This window comes from Dromiciops gliroides, chromosome 1 (genome assembly GCF_019393635.1).
Source record: "Dromiciops gliroides isolate mDroGli1 chromosome 1, mDroGli1.pri, whole genome shotgun sequence".
NCBI lineage: Eukaryota > Metazoa > Chordata > Mammalia > Microbiotheria > Microbiotheriidae > Dromiciops > Dromiciops gliroides.
Genome location: NC_057861.1, coordinates 50,306,113 through 50,329,629, shown reverse-complemented (window position 1 = coordinate 50,329,629; position 23,517 = coordinate 50,306,113). Strand labels below are relative to the sequence as shown.

Sequence of the window (23,517 nt, the reverse complement as noted above, 5' to 3'; positions counted from 1 at the left end):
ACAGAAGCAGAATCCTAGTCTCTCCGGGCTGGAAAGGACCTTCCTCTCCCCACTTCCTCCCCCAAAGACATCTAGTCCAACCCAGGGCTGACTCAGAGCAGTCTCTACAGTATCTCTGACAAGTGGTTATCCAGGCTGGGCTTGGAGACATCCAGAGACCTTCCGGGCCACTTTGGAACCATTTTCATTACATATATAGGGAAGTTTTTTTGGGTTTTTTTTTTTTTTTGCCATTGATTCTACACATGCCTCAGTGCACTTCCTCCAAGAGCGGTCACTTCTGCTCTAAGAGGCCAACCAACAGAGCAAGCCTAGTTCCCCTTCTGAGAGAGGCCCCCTCAGATATCTGATGATATCGCATTGTGTTGGGGATGGAATTTAGGAGTGGGAGAAGGGGCTTCTGGAGGATTCTGAGGTTGGAGCATGAATTAGAAGGGCTAGAGATCTTCCATGAACAGGCTGAGCCCCTGCTATGTCTGATGTGACTTCAGTACTTCCAGCCCCATTTCGATCTCCCTCTATTTGAAGGCTGAGAAGGTTTGAGATGTTTTGTTTTGCTTTGTTTTGCCCAGTTTTTGCATGTCAGAGCATGCTTAAAAGGGGAAAGAGGGTCACGAAACAGGGAACTCAGATACAAATTCAGAGGAAGGCATAAGTTATTGACATAAGGAGACTTCCCTGAGAACAGGAAGCAGGTGTAATGAAAGATAGATGGAATAGGAGATCCGGGTTTCAGTCCTAGTTCTGACACTAATTTGTTGCGACAAAGGGCAACACTTATCCCATCTCCCGGCCTCAGTTTTCCCCTCTGTAAAATGAGTAGAGCCCCTGTTTCCCTCCGAGGGATGCTATAGGCTCTAATGAGATAACAGAGAGAAGAATGCTTGGGAAAGTGCTATGCAGGTGTGAGATTAGGGGATGGGGATGGAGGGTTCAAGGAGGATGCTGCCAGCCAGAAGCTGGCCCCTGCCTCAATGGGACAGAAAAGCAGGAAACTGGTATAAGAAGGGAAGGCTGAGAGCAGCTGAAAGGAAATTGGGTAACTTCATAATTTGCCTGTGGTTAGATTTGCCAGGCACAGACCACACCCCTCGGGCCTCTGCCTGGGCTGTGGGAAGTCCTTGAGCCCAACATCCCCCAAGAGAGGTGTGTGTGTGTGTGTGTGTGTGTGTTGTGTATGTGTGTGGGGGCGCTCCCTTTGCAGTTACCCTCTATTGTCCAAGGTTCTCTTCCTCCTGCTCCAGAGCCCCTTTAAGCACTCCACCCCTCCCCTTCAGGTAAACTGAAGAGATTTCCAGTTCAGGGGAGGTAGGGGGAGATCTTAACACTGCCCTCCCTAGTCTCCGGTACTACTGTGTCCCCTCAAAGTTCCCGATCTCGCAGCCTCTGCCGCCTAAGCTCCCTAGCCCCCTACCATTCCCTCAGCCTCCCTCCCCACAGTTTCCACTGAAGGTAAACTGAGGCAAGGGTCCAGAAATGAGAAATCCTAACCAGAACCGCACGGGGCCGGACTGGATTCCTGACCACCGGACCCTTCGAAACCCTTAGTTTAAACCGGACCTACGCCCAGGGAGGGACCCGGTCCACACCCACCTCCCTTTCGCCAGACCCAGCTCCCCAGCAGCTGAAGGGATGCTTCCCCCTGAGCCCAACCCAGCCCAGCCCAGTGCATTGTGGGCGGGGAGCATGCCTCCCCCCTTCCCTCTCCCCCGGGCGGGGCTCCGGCCGGTCTCACCTGCAGCCCCCGGCGCCTCAAGATGCTCGGTTCGTCCATGGAGCCGGCTGTCCTCCGCAGCAGCTGGCGGCCCGCACTCTCAGCTCCCGCTCCCGCTCGGGCTCCGCGCTCGCCTCCTTCCTGCGCGATTGGGCTGCGGCGGGTCAGCTGATCCTCCTCGGACCCTCCCGCCTGCGGCCCCCAAACCCGGGAAGCCCTGGCACGGAGGAGGGCCCGGGAGAGGAGGGGGCGGGAGGGAGCCGGAGAAAAGAGGAGAGCCCGGGGGCCTGAAGAGAGGAGCAGAACTAGGGGCGGGTCGGCGACGCAGGGCCCCGGGGAGCACTTTCCTGGACATTCTGTCCTCGGATCTTGAAAGCATCCGTGGGAGGGAGGCAGGGATTATCCCCCCCTCCCATTTTGCAGAGAGGGGAAACTGGGGCCCAGCGAGAGGAAGAGAACTGTCCCCCACCACGCCAACAAACAAATGAATGTTCTCCTTTCCCTTTGTGCAGAAACACCAGTTTCCTGGAAAGTCCTAAACCAAGATCAACTCTCGTGACCTCGGACAGATCTCTTCCCGTTTCTGGGCCTTGGTTTACCTTCCCTCTCTGCCAAATAAGAGGATTTGATTAGGTCCCTCTGCCAGTTGTGACGAGGTCCCTCCTAGCTCCGAGGTTCCAGGTACTCGGGGTTGGGGAATCACAGGATTTAGAACTGGTAGGAATATTAGGGGCCATCTAGTTCCACCTCCTCATTTGACAGATGAGAAAACTGAGACCACGAAAGGCTAAATTACTCGCTTAAAGTCTCTCCGGTGGTAACTACCAGAGCCTGGTCCTGGTCTGTTGACTTCATATCCAGACCAGCCACAAACGATATGTCTCTCTCTCTCTCCCTTTGGGTGGGGCAATGAGGGTTAAGTGACTTGCCCAGGGTCTCACAGCAAGTAAGTGTCAAGTGTCTGAGGACGGATTTGACCTCAGGTCCTCCTGAATCCAGGGCCGGTGCTTTATCCACTTTGCCACCTAGCTGTCCCCACAAACGATGCCTCTTTGACCCTCCCCTCCTCCCAACCTCCCAACCATACTCTCACTCCTGGGACTGTGGACTCTGACAGGTGAACTTTCACCTTAACTCACTGGGAACCGGGTCATCTTGTCACTTCCCTATCTTCTCCCTCCCTCCCCCTACCACCTTCTAGCTTGAGTTCCCCTAAGTCTTCTCCATTAGAATGTAAACTCCTTGAGGGTAGGCACAGTCTTGCCCCTTTGTCCTTGCATCCCTATCATAACAGTACCTGAAACATAGTAAATGCTTAAGAAATGATTTTCATTCATTTCCTCCCCCCCCCCCCCCCATTCATTCATTCTACCAGGCACTTTCTGTTTTGAGAGTGAAAAACTCACTGGCTCTGGCGGCAGAGGAGCTAGGTGCAAATCCGATGATACTTACTGCCTGTGTGACCTTGTGTAACCTCTGATTCTTCCACAGAATTAAGGGTATTGGACTGGATGCTCTCTGCCTGAGGTCCTTCCCAGTTCTGTATCAACAGTCCTATGATAGCACAGTGTGGTTCAGTCTTTCGGTCCTATGGACTCTTTATGACTCCATTTGGGGTTTTCTTTGCAAAGATACTGGAATGCTTTGTCATTTCCTTATCCAGCTCACTTTACAGATGAGGAAACTGAGGCAAACAGGATGAAGTGTCTTCCCAGGGTCACACAGCTAGTAAGTTGTCTGAGACTGAATTTGAACTCAGTTCTTCCTGACTCTAGGCCCAGCACTCTATCCCACTTCCACTAGTTAACCCTAACTTTTTTTTTTGTGGGGGGATCCAATTCATAGACCAAAAAAGCCAGTATAGAGTACAGGGAAAATTTGGGGGATCAGAGGCTGAAGTTTAAATTTCTTTTTTCTTTTCTTTTTTTTGGCAGGGCAATGAGGGTTAAGTGATTTGCCCAGAGTCACACAGCTAGTAAGTGTCAAGTGTCTTTGGTCAAATTTGAACTCAGGTCCTCCTGAATCCAGGGTCTGTGTTTTATCCACTGTGCCACCTAGCTGCCCCCCTGAAGTTTAAATTTCAAGCTTTGCCACTTGCTACCTGTGTGACCAGCCAAGTAATTTCATTTCTATGGGTCTCAGTTTCCTCTTCTTTAGAATGAGACTGGTACTAGATCAGAGCTTCTTAAACTTTTTCAACTCCCCGCCCCTTTTCACCAGAGAAATTTTCATTTGACCCCCGGTATATATAGGTATATAAAATAGGCGTACATTACCTTTTACTGCTGCCAAGTTTTTCAAGATCCCCACATTCAGCTATTCAACCCCTGATCCACAGTTTAAGCTTTGCACTAGATGATTCCTAGGGTCTTTTCTAGATCTAAGTCTTTTATTTGTTTTTTTTTTTCTTTTTCTTTTTTTTTGGGGTGAGGCAATTGGGGTTAAGTGATTTGCCCAGGGTCACACAGCTGGTAGGTGTTAAGTGTCTGAGGTAGGATTTGAACTCAGGTCCTCCTGACTCCAGGGCCAGTGCTCTATCCACTGCGCCACCTAGCTGCCCCTAGATCTAAGTCTCACTGTGTACTTGGTTCCAACACCTCTTCCAGCCCTGCCGTGTGTGTGTGTGTGTGTGTGTGTGTGTGTGTGTGTGTGTATGTGTGATCCTTATCTTTCCCTCATCTTGGTTGAATAAAGGAAAGGATCTGAGGATTTGAGAAGCTGGGTCAGGCCTCAGGGAGATAAGAAGCCCCGATAGAAATTCTCGGACCCCAGGCCAGAGAGGTTCCCTTTGTAGTTCCTTCTGGTACAGTAGCATGAAAGGCCTTAAAAAGTCCTGGGGCTGTCCTATTTATTGACTTCACTTACATTTATATAGTCTAAGTTTATGTTATTTACCATTATTAGTATTACTCTTGGCAGCTGGGTGGCTCAGTAGATAGAGCACTGGGTTTGGAGTCAGGGAGCTTTGGCTCTGACTCTCAGATACCTATGAGCTTTGTGACCCTGGGCAAGTCACTTCACCCTTGTTAAGGGCTAAAATTCTAGCTAAACTGTCTAAAATATCTAATGAATGGTCGCCAATAAATTATAAGCTTTAGCAAGAGTTAGACTTTTAAGCATTTATTAAGGAGAATAAGAATTTGGTAAAGAGAGAGAGAAAGGCCTAGATTTCTATCTATTAAAGGGAGAGCACATTTCTAGCTCCACTCTCCACCAGAGTCCTCAGGAAAGAGAGCCTCAGTCTCTCCCTTCCTCCTCCCACTAGCCCGCGTCACTTCCTGACGCCAAAGAAAAGACTCCTGGTCTTGCCCTCAAAGACCTTCGCTTCATGGGCAGAAATCTTCTACAGTAAGTCTCCAGCAGGTGGCGTTATTCCAATCGTTACACCCTGTTTGCCTCAGTTTCCTTATCTGTAAAATGAGCTGGAGAAGGAAATGACAAACCACTCAAGTATTTCTGCCAAGAAAACCCCAAATGGGATCATGAAGAGTCCCTGAAATGACTGAACAAATCTTTCTATTTTTTATTTATTCGGAAGGAAATTTCTGATTGGAATCATTTTGCTATAGTGATGGTTGGGTATTTGTCTTTTACATAGTAACTGAATAAGTTTGAAATACCCTAATACCTTTTCCCACATGAGGGTTTACCTGATCCCCATGTCAACTAGTGTTTACCCTTGTCCTTCAAAATTATCTTCTGTTTGATCTATATCTATATCTATATCTATATCTATATCTATATCTATATCTATATCTATATCTATATCTATATCTATATCTATATCTATATCTATATCTATATCTATATCTATATCTATATCTATATCTATATCTATATCTATATCTATATCTATATCCCACCTCTGACTTGCTAACCGAATGATCCTGGACAAGTAATTTAGTCTCTTAGTGCTCTGGGCAACTCCGGGACTGTAAATTACAGGGAAGGTGCCAAGGACATCCTCACATATATTGATATGAACACCTTGAGGGGAGGGACTGTCTTTTGCCATCCCAGAACTGAACAAAGTGCTTGGCATGTAGTAGTGGGCCTCCACCAGTTGAGGATGACCATGGATCAGCACCTTGAAGAGCCACAAGCCACAGTGTGGCTGTGCAGTCTGATACGGGAGCCACAGCTCCTGAGTGACTTATTTGGCATGTAGTAGGTGCTTAATAAATGCTTATTGACTGACTGATTTTTTTCTTTGTATCTCTAGAGCTGAGCATGGTCCCTGGCACATGTTGTTTTGTCTTTTCAGTCATGTCTAATTCTTCATAACCTCATTTGGGTTTTGTTTTGTTTTGTTTTGCAAAGACACAGGAGTGGTTTGTCATTTCCTTCTCCACTTCATTTTTTATAAATCAGGAAACTGAGGCAAACAGGGTTAAGTGACTTGTCCAGGGTCACACAGCTAGGGTCTGATTCTGGATTTGAACTCAGGTCTTCCTGATTCCAGTCCCAGCACTCTATCTACTGTTCCACCTAGCTTCCCTGCATCTGGCACATAGTAGGTACTTAATAAATATTTGCTGATTAAAAAAAATATTTTACACGGAAAAAGTGGATGGGTGGGACCCATATAACCCATTAATACTTCCCTTCTCCAATTATATATCAAATAGTCTTTATGGGCAAGCAGGATCTAAGAAGTTCTTAACCTGGGGTCCTTGAACTCTCTCCTCCTCAACCCCCTCCCCAATTTGGTGAATAGATTTCAGGTAAATTATAAACTTGACAGGGGAAAATACACCTTTGTTTTCATTAACCTCTAACTGAAACTTATCCTTTCCTTCAATTATTTAAGAACGTGGTTCTGAGAAGGGGACCATAAGCATCACCAGACTAGCAGAGAGAACCATGATACAAAAGCATGTTAAGAACCCCTAGTCTAAGGGAAGAGATCCTGGGATTGGGTGTTCGGGGAAGGGGCAGGGTGGATTCATTCATGTAGTCATTCCTTCTCTCATACACCCAACATTCATTAAGCTCCCTGGGTATGCAAAGCCCTGAGCAAAGCTCCTGGAGAGCAGGTGTCCTTCTTGTAGACATTTTTTTTTTGTTGGGGCAATGGGGGTTAAGTGACTTGCCCAAGGTCACACAGCCAGTAAGTGTCAAGTGTCTGAGGCTGGATTTGAACTCAGGAACTCCTGAATCCAGGGCCAGTGCTTTATCCACTGCGCCACCTAGCCACCCAGGTGTCCTTCTTGTCTTTATAACTTTATAACCTTGAAATAAATATTTGTCAACCTGAATTGCCAGGAAAGCAGAGCGTTCTAGGCATCGGCCATACTATAGACGATGGGGGAATAGAGGAAGAATAGAGACACGTGCACTTTGTCTGGAGCCCATCTGGAGGACAGGTAATGAAATAAGGCTGGATGGTAAGGTGGTGTCAGATTGTGGAGGGATTTGAATGCCAGAAGATAATGGAAGTGTTTGCACTTGACTCCATTTGCAGTAGGGATCTATTGAAGACTTTTGAGCAGATGGATGGGAGGGGAAAGAAAAGGCTTCCTATGTGCTAGGGGCATCACCAGTAGGCGGGACTGACCAATAAAAATGGCAACTTCTGTATTACTGGTTCCATTTTTGAGACTCAAAATGCCTGAACTACAAGGGAGGTCAGAGGTCATTTGGCTCAACCACATCGCCCAGCATGGAGATACTCTCTACAATGTCCCTGATTGGGAGGGAGAGGTGTCATTCAGCTTCTGCTTGATCATTCCCAGAAGTAGCCACTTCCTTTGATGGACAGGTCTGACTGTTAGCAGGGTCTTCCTTATATACAGCTGAAATCTAGCTCTGCATAACTCCCCTTACTCCTTACTGGTCCTAGTCCTGCCCTGTGGAGCCACCCAGAACACTTTTGTTCCTGAAGACAATGATGGTGCCTGCTCTTTTTGCAGACACATTCCTACTTTGCATTCAAAGAGGGCCCAGGTGATATAGCTAAGCACTGGCCAATGGTTCTCAGTGGCTTATGAGAGGATGGACCCTTGATACCATTTCCACCTGGGATGCCCTTTGCTCCAAGTACTGCTTCCCTCCCTTTTTCCCTCCTTCTCCCAGCCTTCCCTTCCAACCAAGATAAAGGCTCTCAATTGTTCCAGCCTGGGCCCTGGTTGAATGGTCCTCTGTCTGATTGCGCGGGGGCCCCCTGGCTCCCGGGGACATTGGCTTCTTGTGAGCTCTGAGCTCATACAGGCCCTGTGGCCCTGGCTCCTCCCTGGGCAGGGCTGCTCCATCCGGGGCCAGGCATGATCAGAGGGGCCCTGAGCCAGACCTCCAGACTTTAAAAAGGGAAACCATCCCCCATACCACCCTTCCTTCTGTGTGGCTCCCTGTCCAGGTTAGGGTGGAGGCAGGGCAACGGGGGGCGGGGCAGGCATCCCAAGTCTTTTCAGGACAGCTTTAAACAATTCCTTAATCTATTGACTGGCTTCAAAGGACTGTCCCCCTTCCTTATCGCTCAAGATGACTTGTTACTCAAAAGCATCCTTTTCCTTTAGTCCTCCAATAGAAACTGTATCCCAATCATCCTGTCTGTATTCCACTAATAGAAACAATACCTGATTATTCCTCCAGTGGAAACAATTTCAAACCCTTCTCCCTTTTTTACTACTCCAGTGGCAACAATAATCTAACTATGCCAGGTCTTCTGACCCAAACTGCCCCACTTCTTTATTCCTATGGAAATAGTGTCTAAGCCATCAAATGAGATAATAATTGTAAAGTGCTTAGCACAGTGCCTGACACATAGTAAGCACTATAGAAATGTTAGCTGTTGCTACTGCTACTATTATTTCTAGCACTATTACTACTGCTACTACTACTACCACCATTACTACAGCTACTACTACTCTCTTTTTTTTTTTTGGTGAGGCAATTGGGGTTAAGTGACTTGCCCAGGGTCACATAGCTAGTAAGTGTCAAGGGTCTGAGGTCAGATTTGAACTCAGGTCCTCCTGAATCCAGGGCTGGTGCTCTATCTAGCTGCCCCCCCCCACTACTACTCTTAGTACTACTGCTGCTGCTATTACTACTACTATTGCTACTACAACTACTGCTACTACAAACACTATTAATACTGCTACAACTACTAATGCTACTACTATTATTACTGTTATTACTACCTCTACTTCCACTACTATTACTATTGCTGCTATTATTACTACTACTGCTACTTGTACTATTACTGCTGCTGATGCTGCTACTACCACCACCACCACTATTACTACTGTTGCTACTACTACTACTACTACTGCTGCTACTACAGCTACTGTTACTACCAATACTGCTAATTCAGTATTCAGGTGTTCAGAGAAGACTAGTACTTTTGGTGTGAGGGCTGCTGAACCCTTTTTGAGTCTGCTTTCCACCTTGGGTGTCCCCTGATTCACCCAACCCTAACCTGTGACACCAAGAAGCTGTAGCATGGGGGCAGCTAGGTGGCGCAGTGGATAAAGCACCAGCCCTGGATTCAGGAGGACCTAAGTTCAAATTCAGCCTCAGACACTTATTAGCTGTGTGACCTTGGGCAAGTCACTTAATCCTCATTGCCCTAAAAAACAAAAACAAAACCAAGAAGCTGTAGCCTGCCCAGTGGTCACATTCCAGTAAACCATTTCAGCAGACAGGCTAAAGCAGCTTAAGGGTAACTGAGGGGCCACAGACCTGTTAGTGAGTTAATGGGGTTGTCTATCCCAAGCATATAAAGACTTCTCTGGCAGAATGGGTGGATGCGAACAGGTGCTGTGGAGCACTTCGAGCTTGGTTGGATGTTGAAGACACCAAGGTTACCCACTGCATCACAAACCATCACCATCATCTTGACTTTTGTCTTGCCATTGTGATGTTTAAAATCTTAATTGTGGTCACCAAAATTTAAAAGGCTTCAGTACCAGTCTTTGGGCATTAAACATTTATTAGAGCATACAGATATTTACAAAGAGTTCAGAAGGTTATGAAAAAGAAGTCCTACCTAGCCTAGAGTTCCAGCCTGGTTGGGTTCTTCCTGAAGTCCTCCTCCACGAGCCTGCTTTAATCAGGAACACCCTTTTCCAGCCTGTTTTAATCAGCAATCCTCCCCAAGCTGTTTGTGGAAGCTTTCTTATACATCTGGAACAGAGGTGGTCCTTACACCCTGCTTCAAGGTGATTGGTTGGCGTCATCCAAATCCATTGTCTTTGAAGGTGTTCTCAAGTTGAGTTCATAGTCTAGTTTCTGAGAATTATACCTTCTTAAGGGATAGCCAGGTGTGATCACAATCCAATTAACTTGATACAATCCAATTAACTTGAAGTAGGCTTAATCAGCAGTCAATCACTCTCACTTGATTCAATCAGTCTTGATTAATCTCCAGGTGGGTCTTTGAGTATCTGCTAAATCCCATTATTTCATCACACCATTGTACTCTGATAACTCTGGAAGAGAAAGTGAGACCATGACTTTGAGCACCTCTGCCTCACTTAATCCAATTTATGCACAAGGCAAAAGACATTGCCCATATCATTTGACCATTTTTACTTACCTCAAAGTCCTATGGCAATGGGCAAACGATGGAAGCAGCAGGTACAGATACATTGGGAACCATAATCACAATCCTGCCCACTGGCCGCCCAGGCCATAGAGTTGTCTTCTCACTGGACTGAAGCAGCAGTAGGATACAACAAGCTTTTTGATGTCTGAGCACACCTTTTTTTTTTCCTGGGCATTGAGGGTTAGGTGACTTGCCCAGAGTTGCACAGCTAGTAGGTGTCAAATGTCTAAGGCTGGATTTGAACTCAGGTCCTCCTGAATCCAGGGCAGGTGCTTTATCTGCTGCACCACCTAGCTGCCCCCTTTCAGTAGACTTTTTAAGAACCCCACTGATCACCTCCCAGAGTGAAGAATAGGCTAGAAAAGGTGACCTAAAAACCATCAGCTTCACCTAACCTAACCCAGGCCTGCTTAATGTTGCAGGCAGGGATCCCGCCCTGTGGTTGAAACACACACCAAAAAAAATGTACTAAAGCTTTTGCGAAGATAATTCCCCTCACCATTGGTACATGGAATGTATGCGTGCTTATGGACAATAAAAAATTCAGTAGATCTGAAAGATGACCAGCTCTCGTTGAGAGAGAACCCAGGAGGTATCACATTCAAATGGCAGCCCTGAGTGAAACAAGTTTGGCAAATGAAGGCCAGCTTACTGAAGTCCGAGCTGGATACATGTTTTTCTGGAGTGACTGCAGTGATGGGGAGCACTGTGAAGCTGGTGTAGGTTTCACAATAAAAACTAATCTAGTTAACAAGCTTGTGTGCCTCCCAAAGGGAGTGAACAACAGATTCATGACAATTTGATTGTCACTTGCAGGAAAATGCCATGCCACCATCATCAGTGCCTATGCTCCTACCATGACAAACCCTGATGAGGTCAAAGAAGATATGGAGACCCTTATCAATGTGCTGGAAAAAAGGACAAGTTTATAATTCTGGGTTACTTTAACACCAAAGAAAGAAAGACTATCAGACAAGGACTCCCATGGAGTCCTTAGAGGGGATAGATATGAAAACAGCAAGTCACCTACTACTGAAGATTTGCATATTTCATGACCTTCTCATCACCAACACTGTCTTTCATTTACCTAAACTAAATAAAACTTCATTGATGAACCCTAGCAGCAAACATTGACATTTAATAGATTATAGCATTGTAAGGAGAAGAGGCAGACAGGATGAGAGTGTAACAAAGGCAATGTGTGATGCAGAGTGCTGGACCAGTCATAGACTTATCCTCTCCAAGCTAAACATTCATATTAAAAAAAAAAGAGTGGCCCCAAGGCAAGAAAACTACCAGAAGACTTAATGTCAACAGATTAGAGCTCTTTTTCAAGGATGAAAGTTTATTGCTAACTTGAAGGGAAAGCTAAGCCAATACATGGTTGGCAACAGTGGAGCAGAAAAGGAGGGGGCAGCTTGCAGAGATTTTGTATAAAACACCACATTTAGGGGGCAGCTAGGTGGTGCAGTGGATTCAGGAGGAACTGAGTTCAAATCTGGCCTCAGACACTTGACACTTACTAGCTGTATGACCCTGGGCAAGTCACTTAACCCCTATTGCCCTTCAAAAAAACCAAACAAACAATACCACATTTACTTCTCTGGGACAGAACACTTTCTTTCTTTCTTTTTTTTGGTGAGGCAATTGGGGTTAAGTGACTTTCCCAGGGTCACATAGCTAGTAAGTGTTAAGTGTCTGAGGCCGGATTTGAACTCAGGTCCTCCTGACTCCAGGGTTGGTACTCTATCCACTGCACCACCTAGCTGCCCCAGAACACTTTCAAACATCGAGATTGGTTCAATGAAATTGATAAGAAATTCAGAAGCTGCTAAATAAGAAGTGAGAATTCCACAGCAGTATAGTTCATCCATCTCTAAGAAGGCAGAGTTCAACTCATCAAATGTAAAGTGTAAGGGCAACTAGGTGGTACAGTGGATAGACCACTAGCTCTAGATTCAGGAGGACCTGAGTTCAAATCTGGATTCAGACACTTGACACTTACCAGTTGTATGTCCCTGGGCAAGTCACTTAACCCTCATTGCCTTGAAAAAAAAAAGTAAAGTGCAAGCAAAGCTTAGAGAGATGCAGGATTTGGGGCTCATTAAGAAGGCAGATGAAATTAGTTCTACCCTGATAGTAATAATCCAAAGCACTTTTATGAGGCTCTAAAGGCTATTTATAGGCCAAAGACATATGGTATATCTCAACTTCTCAGCACTGATGGAGCCACATTGATTAGCAATAAGAACAAGATCCTGGAGAGATGGGCTGAATACTTTTATAGTGTTCTCAACAGACTATCATCAACCAATGCTGAAGCAATTGATTGTTTACCTCAGGTTGAAGTCAATCCCTCTCTAACCGAACTTCCAACTGAAGAAGAAGTTTTGAATGCCATTGGGTTCCTCTCAGGTGGCAAAGCACCTGGTGCTGATTCTATTCCAGCTGAGGTTTCTAAGGTAGGGGGTCCATTGCTCATATGAAAGCTAACTAATATCTTCTAGGTTATAAGGCAAAAGGAGGTTATTCCCCAGGAGTTCAAGGATACCTCTATTGTCCATCTCTAGAAAGGTAAATGAAATAGGTTGTCCTGTGACAATCATGGGGCAGTCTCTCTCTTAGTCATCGCTGACAAGATTCTTGCCAAAGTCCTCCTTAATAGGCTGATCCTTCACCTGGAAAATGGTCATCTACCCCACAGCCCATGTGGCTTCAGAAAGGGCTGACAAGTGGTTGATATGGTGTTTGCTGCTAGACAACTCCAGGAGAAATGCCAGGAACAGAACAGAGGTCTGGACACAATGTTTGTTGATCTGACAAAGGCCTTTGATATTGTTAGTCATGAGGGCTTGTGGAAGATCATGGCAAAATTTGGTTGCCCGGAGAAGTTCATCAATATCATACATCAGTTTCATGATGGAATGCTTGCTGGGTTCTGGATAACAGATGATGAGCTCCTGGTTTCCCAGCTTTCCGGCTTTCACCAATGGAGTGAAGCAGGACTGTGTACTTACTCCCATGCTTTTTAGCATAATGTTTTCAGTGATATTGCCAAACACCTTCAGTGAGGATGAAAATGGTATCAAGATCAGCTACCACACTGATGGTAAATTATTTCACTTGAAAAGGCTAAAGTGGAGGGAGGGGTTGGTGTATGACTTTTTTTTATTTTTTATTTTTTTTAATTAATAAAGTATTTTATTTTTTTCTCGTTACATGTAAAGATAGTTCTCAACTTTTGTTTATACAAGCTTTCCAATTTCAGATTTTTCTCCCTCCCTCCCCTCCCCTAGACAGCAGGTAAATCTGATATAGGTTGGTGTATGACTTTTTGTTCACGGATGATTGTGCACTCAGTTCAGCCTCTGAGGCTGAGATGCAGCAGAGTATGGATCAATTTTCTGCTGCTTGTGCTAATTTTGGCCTCACAATTAACACCAAGAAAACAGAGGTTCTCTACCAGCCAGCACCATGCCATCCATCCATAGAACCACTGGTTACAGCGAATGGAGAAATTTTGAATACTGTGGATAAGTTCACTTACCTTAGCAGTATATTTCCTAGGAATTTCCACATAGATGAGGCTGATGCACTCATTGCTAGAGCTAACTCAGTGTTTGGGAGGCTCCAAAGGAAAGTGTGGGAGAGAAGAGGTATTAGGCTGCCTACCAAACTGAAGGTCTACAGAACCATTGTGTTGACCTCATTGTTGTATGCCTGCAAAACCTGGACAGTCTACCAGTGTCATGCCAGGAAACTGAATTGCTTCCATTTGAATTGTCTTAGGAAGATTCTGAAGATCACCTGGCAGGATAAGGTACCAGACACTGAGGTTCTTTCTTAAGCTGAACTGCCAAGCATTCAAACTCTACTGCAGACAGCACAAGTCTGCAGGTTTGAATGCCAAACGTACATTTGCCTAAAAGACTATTTTACAGAGAACTCACACAAGGCAAGCACTCACACAGAGGTGAAAAGGAGTGATATAAGGACACTTTCAAGTTATCTCTAAAGAACTTTGGAATTGATTGTGAGATATGGGAGACACTGACACAGGACCCCCAAGCATGGCTAACCCTCATCAAAGAAGGTGCTATGCTCTATGAGCAAAGCAGAATTGCAGTAGCTCCAAAAAAACCCGCGCCCCCCAAAAAACCCATAAGATGCATAAACCCAGAGACATCTCCATTCCAAATGTTCATATGGACTATTTGTGCCCAACCTGTGGTAGAGCCTTTTGACCTCCTATTGGTCTGATCAGACATAGTCAGACACACTGTACCTTAACTTCATCATAGTGATGTTATTTTGGTCCTCTTTGAACACAAAAGGCAAGAACCAATCAACTGTTTTTACTACTATTATTACTTCTCCTATGGCTGTGGTTATTGAGTCATTGAGTTGTGTTGTTGTTGAGTTGTGTCCAACTCTTCATGACCTCATTTGGGGTTTTCATGGCAAAGATACTGGAGTGGTTTACCATTTCCAATTTATTTTACAGATAAGGAAACTGAGGCAAACAGGGTGAAGTAACTTGCCCAGGGTCACATAGCTAGTAAGTGTCTGAGGTCAGATTTGAACTCAGGAAGAAGAGTCTTCCTGACTCTAGGTCTGGTACTCTATGTACCATATACTATCACTACTACTGCTGCTGCTGCTTCTGTTGCTGCTTTTACTACTACTACTACTACTACTACTACTACTACTACTACTAAACTAGCAAGGGAGCTCACCACATGGGGGGGGGGCGGAATTCCCTGAAGGAACAAAAGGACAAAGCTTATATAGGTTTCAATTTAGGCAGGAGGAGGATTGAGTATGGGGACCTCTGGATTGGACAGGGCTGTTTCTGGGGGCTAGTAACAAAAAGGCTTTTTCAGGTAATTTATCTCTTGTACCCCCACCCTAATAGATAGGACTTTCCTTGCTGTTTCAGCAGTAAGGAAGGTCCTAGATAGGGTCAAGGACTGCCATACAAATGGGGTCAGAGGCAACATAGAGGAACTATAGACACAATGGAGTTGCTTTAGTTCTCTCTGCCACCCACAGATGTCCAGAAGACAGTTGGAGGGGGCAGCTAGGAGACGCAGTGGATAAAACACCAGCCCTGGATTCAGGAGGACCTGAGTTCAAATCCAGCCTCAGACACTTGACACTTAACTAGCTGTGTGACCCTGGGCAAGTCACTTAACCCCCATTGCCCTGCAAAAAACCAAAAAAACCAAAAATCAAAACCAAAACCAAACAAAACAAATGGTATTCATGATATTAAAAAGAACCAGGGAGGCAGCTACGTGGCACAGTAGATAAAGCACTGGCCTTGGATTCAGGAGTACCTGAGTTCAAATCCGGCCTCAGACACTTGACACTTACTAGCTGTGTGACCCTGGGCAAGTCACTTAACCCCCATTGCACCGCAAAAAAAAAAAAAAAAAAAAAAAAAAGAACCAGAAGAGGGGGCAGCTAGGTGGTGCAGTGGATAAAGCACTGGCCCTGGTTTCAAGAGGACCTGAGTTCAAATTTGGCCTCGGACACTTGATACTTACTAGCTGTGTGACCCTGGGCAATTCACTTAACCCCAATTGCCTCACCAAAAAAACCAACAAAACAAAACAAAAATTAAAAAAAAAAAAGAAATAGTATAGAGGGAAAAGAGAAGAGTCTCAGGCTTTCAGCTGGCTGCAATGTTCTGCTGTGGCTACTAGAGAGTGCTGCTCAAAGCCTGAGCTATTTCCTTCATGGTGAGAGACCCTCTTTTGTTTTTCATTTTTTTTCTCACAAAGCCCATTTATCCCTTGTTACTGTCTCCTGGCTTTTAATCTAAGGGATGAATAAATAAAAATAAAAAATTAAATAAATAAACAAAGCAAATAAATGAAACACAAATGAATACATTAAAAATGAATGAATGAATGAATGAATGAATGAATGAAATTGGGTTTGCTACAATTATCATGGCTCTGCCCTCACCCTTTGAAATACTTCAATCTGTCACTTTGTTCTTTCATACCCAAAGGAGTTGGACAAGCAAACTGAAGTTTCATTGTATGTGAAATTGAAATTAAAATAAATAAATTAAATTGTATATGAAATTGAAATTAAAATAAATAAATTAAAATAAAAATGACATACTTTCCTACTCCTCATTGGGGTGGTGGTGCTATTTCTATCCTATCCCCCATCAGGTTCAGAGCTGGGAAATTCACCCCACATTCTTGTAGCTCATAGAATATTAGCGGGAGGGTTGACTCTCACAGTATTCCTCAAGGACAAAGAAATCAGTGTCTCAGCCAGTTCACCCAGTCTGATCACCGAGAAGAATTTCTAGCACCTCTCCAGCTGCAGCAGGCTCTGGGTGACAGCTAAGTGTGGCCCAGCTCAGCCTCATGTGATCCCACAGGCATCTTGTCCTCCCGCCATGATGGTGGTATTTCTGCTCTGCCCAGAAGCCTCCTCAAAAGGGCCCTAAATTACAACCAATCTCTGTTGTAAGAGATTAGGATTGTGCAGTATATGCATGTATTCTCTATCAAGCTTATTTGTACGTGGTTATTTCTAAATTGAAGCTTTTAGTTGCTGAAGGGGATGGTGCACTGGACCCAGAGTGAGGAAGACCTGAATCCAAATATGACTTCAGATACTAGCTCTGTGACCCTGGGCAAGTCACTTAACTTCATCTCCTCAGTTTCCTCACCTGTAAAATAAGGATAACAATAGCTCCTACCTCTCAGAGTTGTCGTGAAGATAAAATAGTATTTGTAAAGCACTTTGCAAACCTTAAATGCTGGCTATTATTGTCTCTCCCATTAGTATGGGAGCTCCTTGAAGGAAGGGACAATGTTTTTCCCTTTTTTTGTATCCCCAGCACTTAGCACAGTGTCTCACACATAGTAGATGCTTTTTTTTTTGGTCTTTTTTTCCCCCTGTGGGACAATGAGGGTAAAGTGACTTGCCCAGGGTCACACAGCTAGTAAGTGTCAAGTGTCTGGGGCTGGATTTGGACTCAGGTCCTCCTGAATTCAGGGCTGGTGCTTTGTCCACTGTGACACCTAGATGACCCCCTAAATTTTTTTTGTGGGGTAATGAGAATAAGTGACTTGCCCAGGGTCATGCAGCTAGTAAGTGTCAAGTGTCTGAGACCGGATTTGAACTCAGCTACTCCTGAATCCAGGGCCAGGGCTTTATCCACTGCTCCACCTAGCTGCCCCATAGTAGATGCTTAAAAAATGCTTCTTGACTTACTGAATAGCCCCCTTAACCTCACCCTAGGATAGTCTCTTTATGGTAGAAAGATTTTGAAATCTGTTCCAGCTTGCTCCTTCCTCTGAATCACCTAGGCCCTTGAGAGATTCAGATAAGCAAAAAAAAAAAAAAAAAAAAAAAAAAGGCAGATATTCCCACCCCATCCCCAGTTATGTTGTCAAACTGGATTATTTTTCTAACTCAGGGCATCAAGTGATTATAATCAGAAAATGGGACCTTGTTTCTCATCAACCCCAGCTCAGATCTTATACATCTGTGGTCACTAGAGCTTCTTTAACCTGGGGTCTCTGAACCTAAAAAAAAATCTATTTTGATAACTGTATTTCAATATAATTGGTTTCCTTTGTATTCTTATGCATTTTGTGCATTTAAAAACATTATTCTCACAGGTCTTCACCAGGCTGCCAAAGAGGCACACGACACAAAAAAGTTTAAGAATCCCTAATTTAGACTCTAAATTCTTCCTTCCTTCCTTCCTTCCTTCCTCTTTCCCTCTTTCTCTTCTTCCTTTCTTTTTTCTTCTTCCCTTTCTCCTTTTCTCCATTTCTTTCTTTCCTCCTTTCTTCCTTTCCTTCCTTCTCTATTCCTTCCTTTCCTTTTCTGTAATCTCTTTTTCTTTCTTTCTCCTTTCCTTCCTTTTTCCTTCCTTTCTTCTTTCCTCTCCCTTCCTCCCTCTCTCTCCTTTCTCCTTTTCTCCATTTTTCTTCCTTCCTTCCTTCCTTTCTTCCCTCCCTCCCTCCTTCCTTCCTTTTTTCCTCTCTTGTTTTTGACTTGGGCCCATGTTCCATTTTCCCTTGAGGCTTTACTTGCAGACATTTGTGTCTCAAGCCTCTCTGTTGCCATAATATTTATTTGTGGTGAGATTCTTGATTCTTTTTTTTTTGTTTGCTCATTCTTCCAGCCTATTTTTTTTGACTTTGTACCTTTTGTTGGGCTCTGCTCACTTCTGGGAGGGGGGTGGGGGAATGTTTGGACTGAGCTCTTGGGCCCTTCTGCTGTTTCGTGTTATATTACTCCTGGCTCTCAGGGACAGATCAGATTAGAGACTTGCACGCTTTCAGTCTTTTGGTGCCCCCTAGGGTGACGATATCCAGGGAGAGGTCAGCTTGCTGCCTTGCTGCTCTGAGCTTTGCAAGTTGCTGACCCAGGTTTGGGTCTGAGTAAGAGTTTGGTCAGCTTGTCCTGGATGGAAGTTTCAGAAGATTGTTGCTGGACTCAACCATTCTTAGACCCTTGGGAGGTTCTGCAAGCTCAGATTGTCTGAACTGCAGGCTCCCCTCTGTTCTGGGATCCCTTTCCCAGTTATTCCACTGCAGGATTGAGATTGGGCTGACAGCTAGCACTGAGTCCTTGCTCTGCTCCTACAATCAGAACCACACATTCAGTACACAACCTAGGGCTTGTGACTGTGGCTGCTCCTATTAGCACCCCTAAGTGCAGTCCCCTCCTAAGTTACCCCTGGATCTGTGACCCAGAACTCAGCAATGGTCAACAGAACTGTCAGATGACCCTCATTCCCACAGCCAGCACTTGTTTAAGGAGGCCCTGGAACTTTTTTCTGACTAGGGACACAATCTGGTCCTCTTTCAGGTCCTGGACAGACCCTATCTCCAGTGTCCACAGAGTTCTCTGTCTACCTCCCTATGCCAACCCAGGCTGGAAAAATGACTCACTGTAATTTTTTCCCTTAGATTTGCTAATCAGGATTTGGTCTGGTATATTTTCACATTGATTTTTTTGGGGGGTGGGGCAATGAGGGTTAAGGGACTTGCCCAGGGTCACACAGCTAGTAAGTGTCTGAGGCCGGATTTGAACTCAGGTCCTCCTGAATCCAAGGCCAGTGCTTTATCCACTGTGCCACCTAGCTGCCCCTGGTATATTTTCTAGATCTTTGTAGTGTAGGTGTGCTGGAGAGGCTGGACTATATTTCTTCCATCTTTATTTCACCTATCTGATTCCATTTCTGCTGCTCCAGGAATTGCCTTGTGGCATTATTTGAAGGCATTTGGCAGGGTCTTGGAGAGAGCTCAGGTGAGTCACTGCCTTTTCTCTGCCATCTTGGCTCTGCCTGATTCCATTTCTGGTGTGGCTTTCTGTCTCTGGCTTTTTCCATTGTAAACCTTGTAGTTCAGAATCAAAAGCTTATGTATACAAACAGGCTACCTCCTGAGACCTCATCTAGGATTATAGATTTTTATCTAGGTTTTCTACACTAGCATAAACCTAATTTCAACATTTGCAAGCTCTGGGGCTAGAGGAGTACTGAACAATTCTGTGTTGATGCAGAATGTGTGGCGCAGTGGATAGAATGGGGGACTTGGAGTCAGGAGGACTTGAGTTAAAATCTAGCCTCAGCCTCTTCCTAGCTGTGTGAACCTGGGCAAGTCACTTAGTCTCTCCCTCTGTAAGATGGGGATAATTGCTACCTCCTGGCGACTGATAACGCCCATCTTCCTTAGGTTGTTTTGATGATAAAATGAGAAAATATTTGTAAAGTGGTTAGCTGTTATTATACACTGGGGGTAAGGGTAAGCACTACATCCAACTAGTTACAGGCAGATTTGGACCTTCACTAAGGACTGTTGGTTTCTATAAAGCTCATGGACTGTGATAAAGGTACCAAGGACAGGATTTTCTGCATTGCATTTGCATGTTGTCTCCTCATTAGAATGTAAGCTTCTTGAGGGCAGGGATTGGGTTTTTGTCTGTTTTTCTTTTTATGTAACCCTAGTCCTTAGCACGATGCTTCCTATGTAACAAGTGCTTGATAAATGCTGAACCACTATGAACTTTGAGGGGTTGGCAATGTAAGATTCTAGGACAGTTATTTTATTTTATTTTATTTTATTTTATTTACAGGACTCGACAGAATGACTGAATTTAATGCTTCTTGAAGTTTTCCATTTCTGCGGGGTTTTGTTTTAAAAATAACAAAACAAGGTAAAATAAATTAGTTTATGTACACTTTACAAATGTTGTGTCAATTGGGGGGTTGCAGCAACAATAATAGAAATGTTAATGCCATAGTTACTTGGCTGTCACAAGAGCTCAACAACTTGCAACCTAACAACATCCATCATCCTGAGAATACTGAGCTCACTGATCTTGTAAACATGTTTAGAAGCATTTGTGGTGGACAATGGAGGGTCCAGTTTCATTGTACTCCTGTTTGGTGATCCACATCTGTTGGAAGGTGGACAGGGAGGCCAGGATGGAACCACCAATCCAGACAGAGTATTTCCTCTCAGGAGGTGCAATGATCTTGATCTTCATTGTGCTGGGGGCTAGGGCTGTGATTTCTTTCTGCACGGGGTCAGCAATACCAGGGTACATGGTGGTACCACCAGACATGACATTGTTGGCATACAGGTCCTCTCTGATGTCAATATCACACTTCATGATACTGTTGTAGGTGGTCTCATGGATACCAGCAGATTCCATACCAATAAAGGAAGCCTGGAAGAGGGTCTGTGGGCAACGGAAACGCTCATTGCCAATAGTGATGACCTGCCCATCCGGCAGCTTGTAGCTCTTTTCCAAAGAGGAGGAGGAAGCAGCAGTGGCCATCTCATTCTCGAAGTCCAATGCCACGTAGCACAGCTTCTCCTTGATGTCTCTCAAGATATCACGCTCAGCAGTGGTCACGAAGGAGTAGCCACTTTCAGTGAGGATCTTCATCAGGTAGTCAGTGAGGTCCCCACCTGCCAAATCCAAACGCATGATGGCGTGGAGCAGCGCATAACCTTCATAGATGGGGACGTTGTGTGTGACACCATTGCCAGAGTCCAGCACGATACTGGTGGTACGGCCAGAGGCGTAGAGGGACAGCACAGCTTGGATGGCCACATACATGGCGGGCACGTTGAAGGTGTCAAACATGATCTGCGTCATCTTCTCGCAGTTAGCCTTGGGGTTGAGGGGGGGCTCGGTGAGCAGGGTGGGGTGCTCCTCCGTGGCGACCGGGAGCTTGTTGTAAAAGGTGTGATGCCAGATCTTTTCCATGTCATCCCAGTTGGTGATGATGCCGTGCTCAATGGGATACTTTAGGGTCAGGATACCTCTTTTGCTCCTAGCCTCGTCGCCTACATAGGAATCTTTCTGACCCATACCTACCATGACGCCCTGATGATGCTGGCGACTCACGATAGGGGGAACATTGCCCTGGGGGCATCATCTCCGGCAAAGCCGGCTTTCACCAGGCCAGAGCCATTGTCGCACAGGAGGGCGGTGGTCTCATCTTCATTGCACGTGGTGTCTGTTTTCTGTGTGGGTGGCTACTGGTGCCTCTTAGCTCCGACTCGGGCCCCTGGGTTTGCCGCGGGAGGTGCTTCTCTTGGAGTTGTCCGATGTAGGCCAGTTATTTTAGAAAGGAAAATGTAGCTGTTACATTGAGGGAGCAACTCCTTGGCACTGTGGAGCCTCCAGAGACAGAGAGAGGTGGACCCAGAAAGACAAAGAGAGTGAGAGGACTATAATTGCTCATAGAACACTAATGCTGTCACTGTGTACAATGTTCTCCTGGTTCTGCTCACTTCACTATACATCAGTTCATATACGTCTTTCCAGGTTTTTCCAAAATCATCCTGCACATCATTTCCCACAGCACAATAATATTCCACCACAATCACACACACAGCTTTTTCAGTCATTCCCCAACTGATGGACATTCCCTTGATCTCCAATTCTTTTTTTTTTTTTAAGTGAGGCAATTGGGGTTAAGTGACTTGCCCAGGGTCACACAGCTAGTACGTGTTAAGTGTCTGAGGCCGGATTTGAACTCAGGTACTCCTGACTCCAGGGCCAGTGCTCCACCCACTGCGCCACCTAGCTGCCCCTTGATCTCCAATTCTTAGCCACCACAAAGAGTTTCCATAAATATTTTTGGTACGATTTTTTTCCTTTTCTCTTTTTCACAGTTACTATTGTTTTATTAGTTTGTTATTGCAGGGCAATGAGGGTCAAGTGACTTGCCCAGGGACACAGAGCTAGTTAAGTGTCAAATGTCTGAGGCTGGATTTGAACTCAGGTCCTCCTGACTCCAGGGCCAGTGCTCTATCCACTGCACCACCTAGCTGCCCCCTCCCATAGTTACTATTGTTAACTGTTTGAGTGAGAGGGCTAGACTTATAGAACTGGGCGGGGGCTACAATCTAGTGTATCTAAGGGTACCCTCATATAGTTTTCAGTGACTGAAAACTTTTTATAGAAAATTAGAGGACCCTTTAATGAAATCGCAATTGGTAAGTTTAACAGCTTTTTAATGAGGTTGTGGTTTTTAAATAGAGTTGAAGCTTTTGCCATCAATGATGGCTCCTCAAGAACATGCCCTGCCTTAGGTTCTGGGTGACCCTTTCCATTATCATCATTTCCATCCCCCCCAGCAACCTGATTTCCCTTGTAACAAAGAAAAACACTTAAGTAGATTTTGTGGCAGCATCTGACAACACATACAGTATTGTGACCCACTCTGCCATGGTGGGGGAGAGATGTTTTATGATTGCTTTTCCTGTCACCTCATTGATTTTTCAGTTACTTGGAGTCTGACTTATTTTTTTTTTAAGCAAGGCAATTGGGGTTAAGTGACTTGTCCAGGGTCACACACCTAGTAAGTGTCAAGTGTCTGAGGCTGGATTTGAACTCAGGTCCTCCTGAATCCAGGGCTGGTGCTCTATTCACTGTGCCACCTAGCTGCCCCTCATCTGACTACTTTTTAATGATCTTTTTCATTTTTATTGGTCATTGTAACCATTGTCCAGCCTGTTCTTTTGGTGAGGCTTATTTTGCTTTGTATCAGTTCATATGAATCTTTCCATACTTCTCTGAACTCCTCATATTTGTTATTCCTTACAGCACAAAAACATTCTATTACATTCATATAACTTAGTGTTTTTCAACCCTTCCCCAATTCAATCAAGCAGGTGATAAACATTTATTAAGTATCATACTGAGCACTATGCTAAGTGCTGGGGATACAACAAGACCCAAAAGACAA

The 23,517-nt window shown here is 45.0% G+C and overlaps 1 protein-coding gene and 1 pseudogene across 1 annotated transcript in view; both read right to left on the bottom strand.

The window, feature by feature from the left end:
* The window catches only part of MAST3 (microtubule associated serine/threonine kinase 3), a 90,348-nt gene extending 88,287 nt beyond the window's left edge, over window positions 1-2,061 (bottom strand). Inside the window, exon 1 of the mRNA XM_043970822.1 lies at window positions 1,736-2,061. Coding sequence (XP_043826757.1) covers window positions 1,736-1,774 — 39 coding nt within the window. The 5' untranslated portion in view covers window positions 1,775-2,061. The remainder of the gene's footprint in view (window positions 1-1,735) is intronic.
* An 18,525-nt stretch (window positions 2,062-20,586) lies between these two features.
* Window positions 20,587-21,697, bottom strand: LOC122734806 (annotated as a pseudogene).
* Between the last annotated feature and the right edge of the window lie 1,820 nt (window positions 21,698-23,517).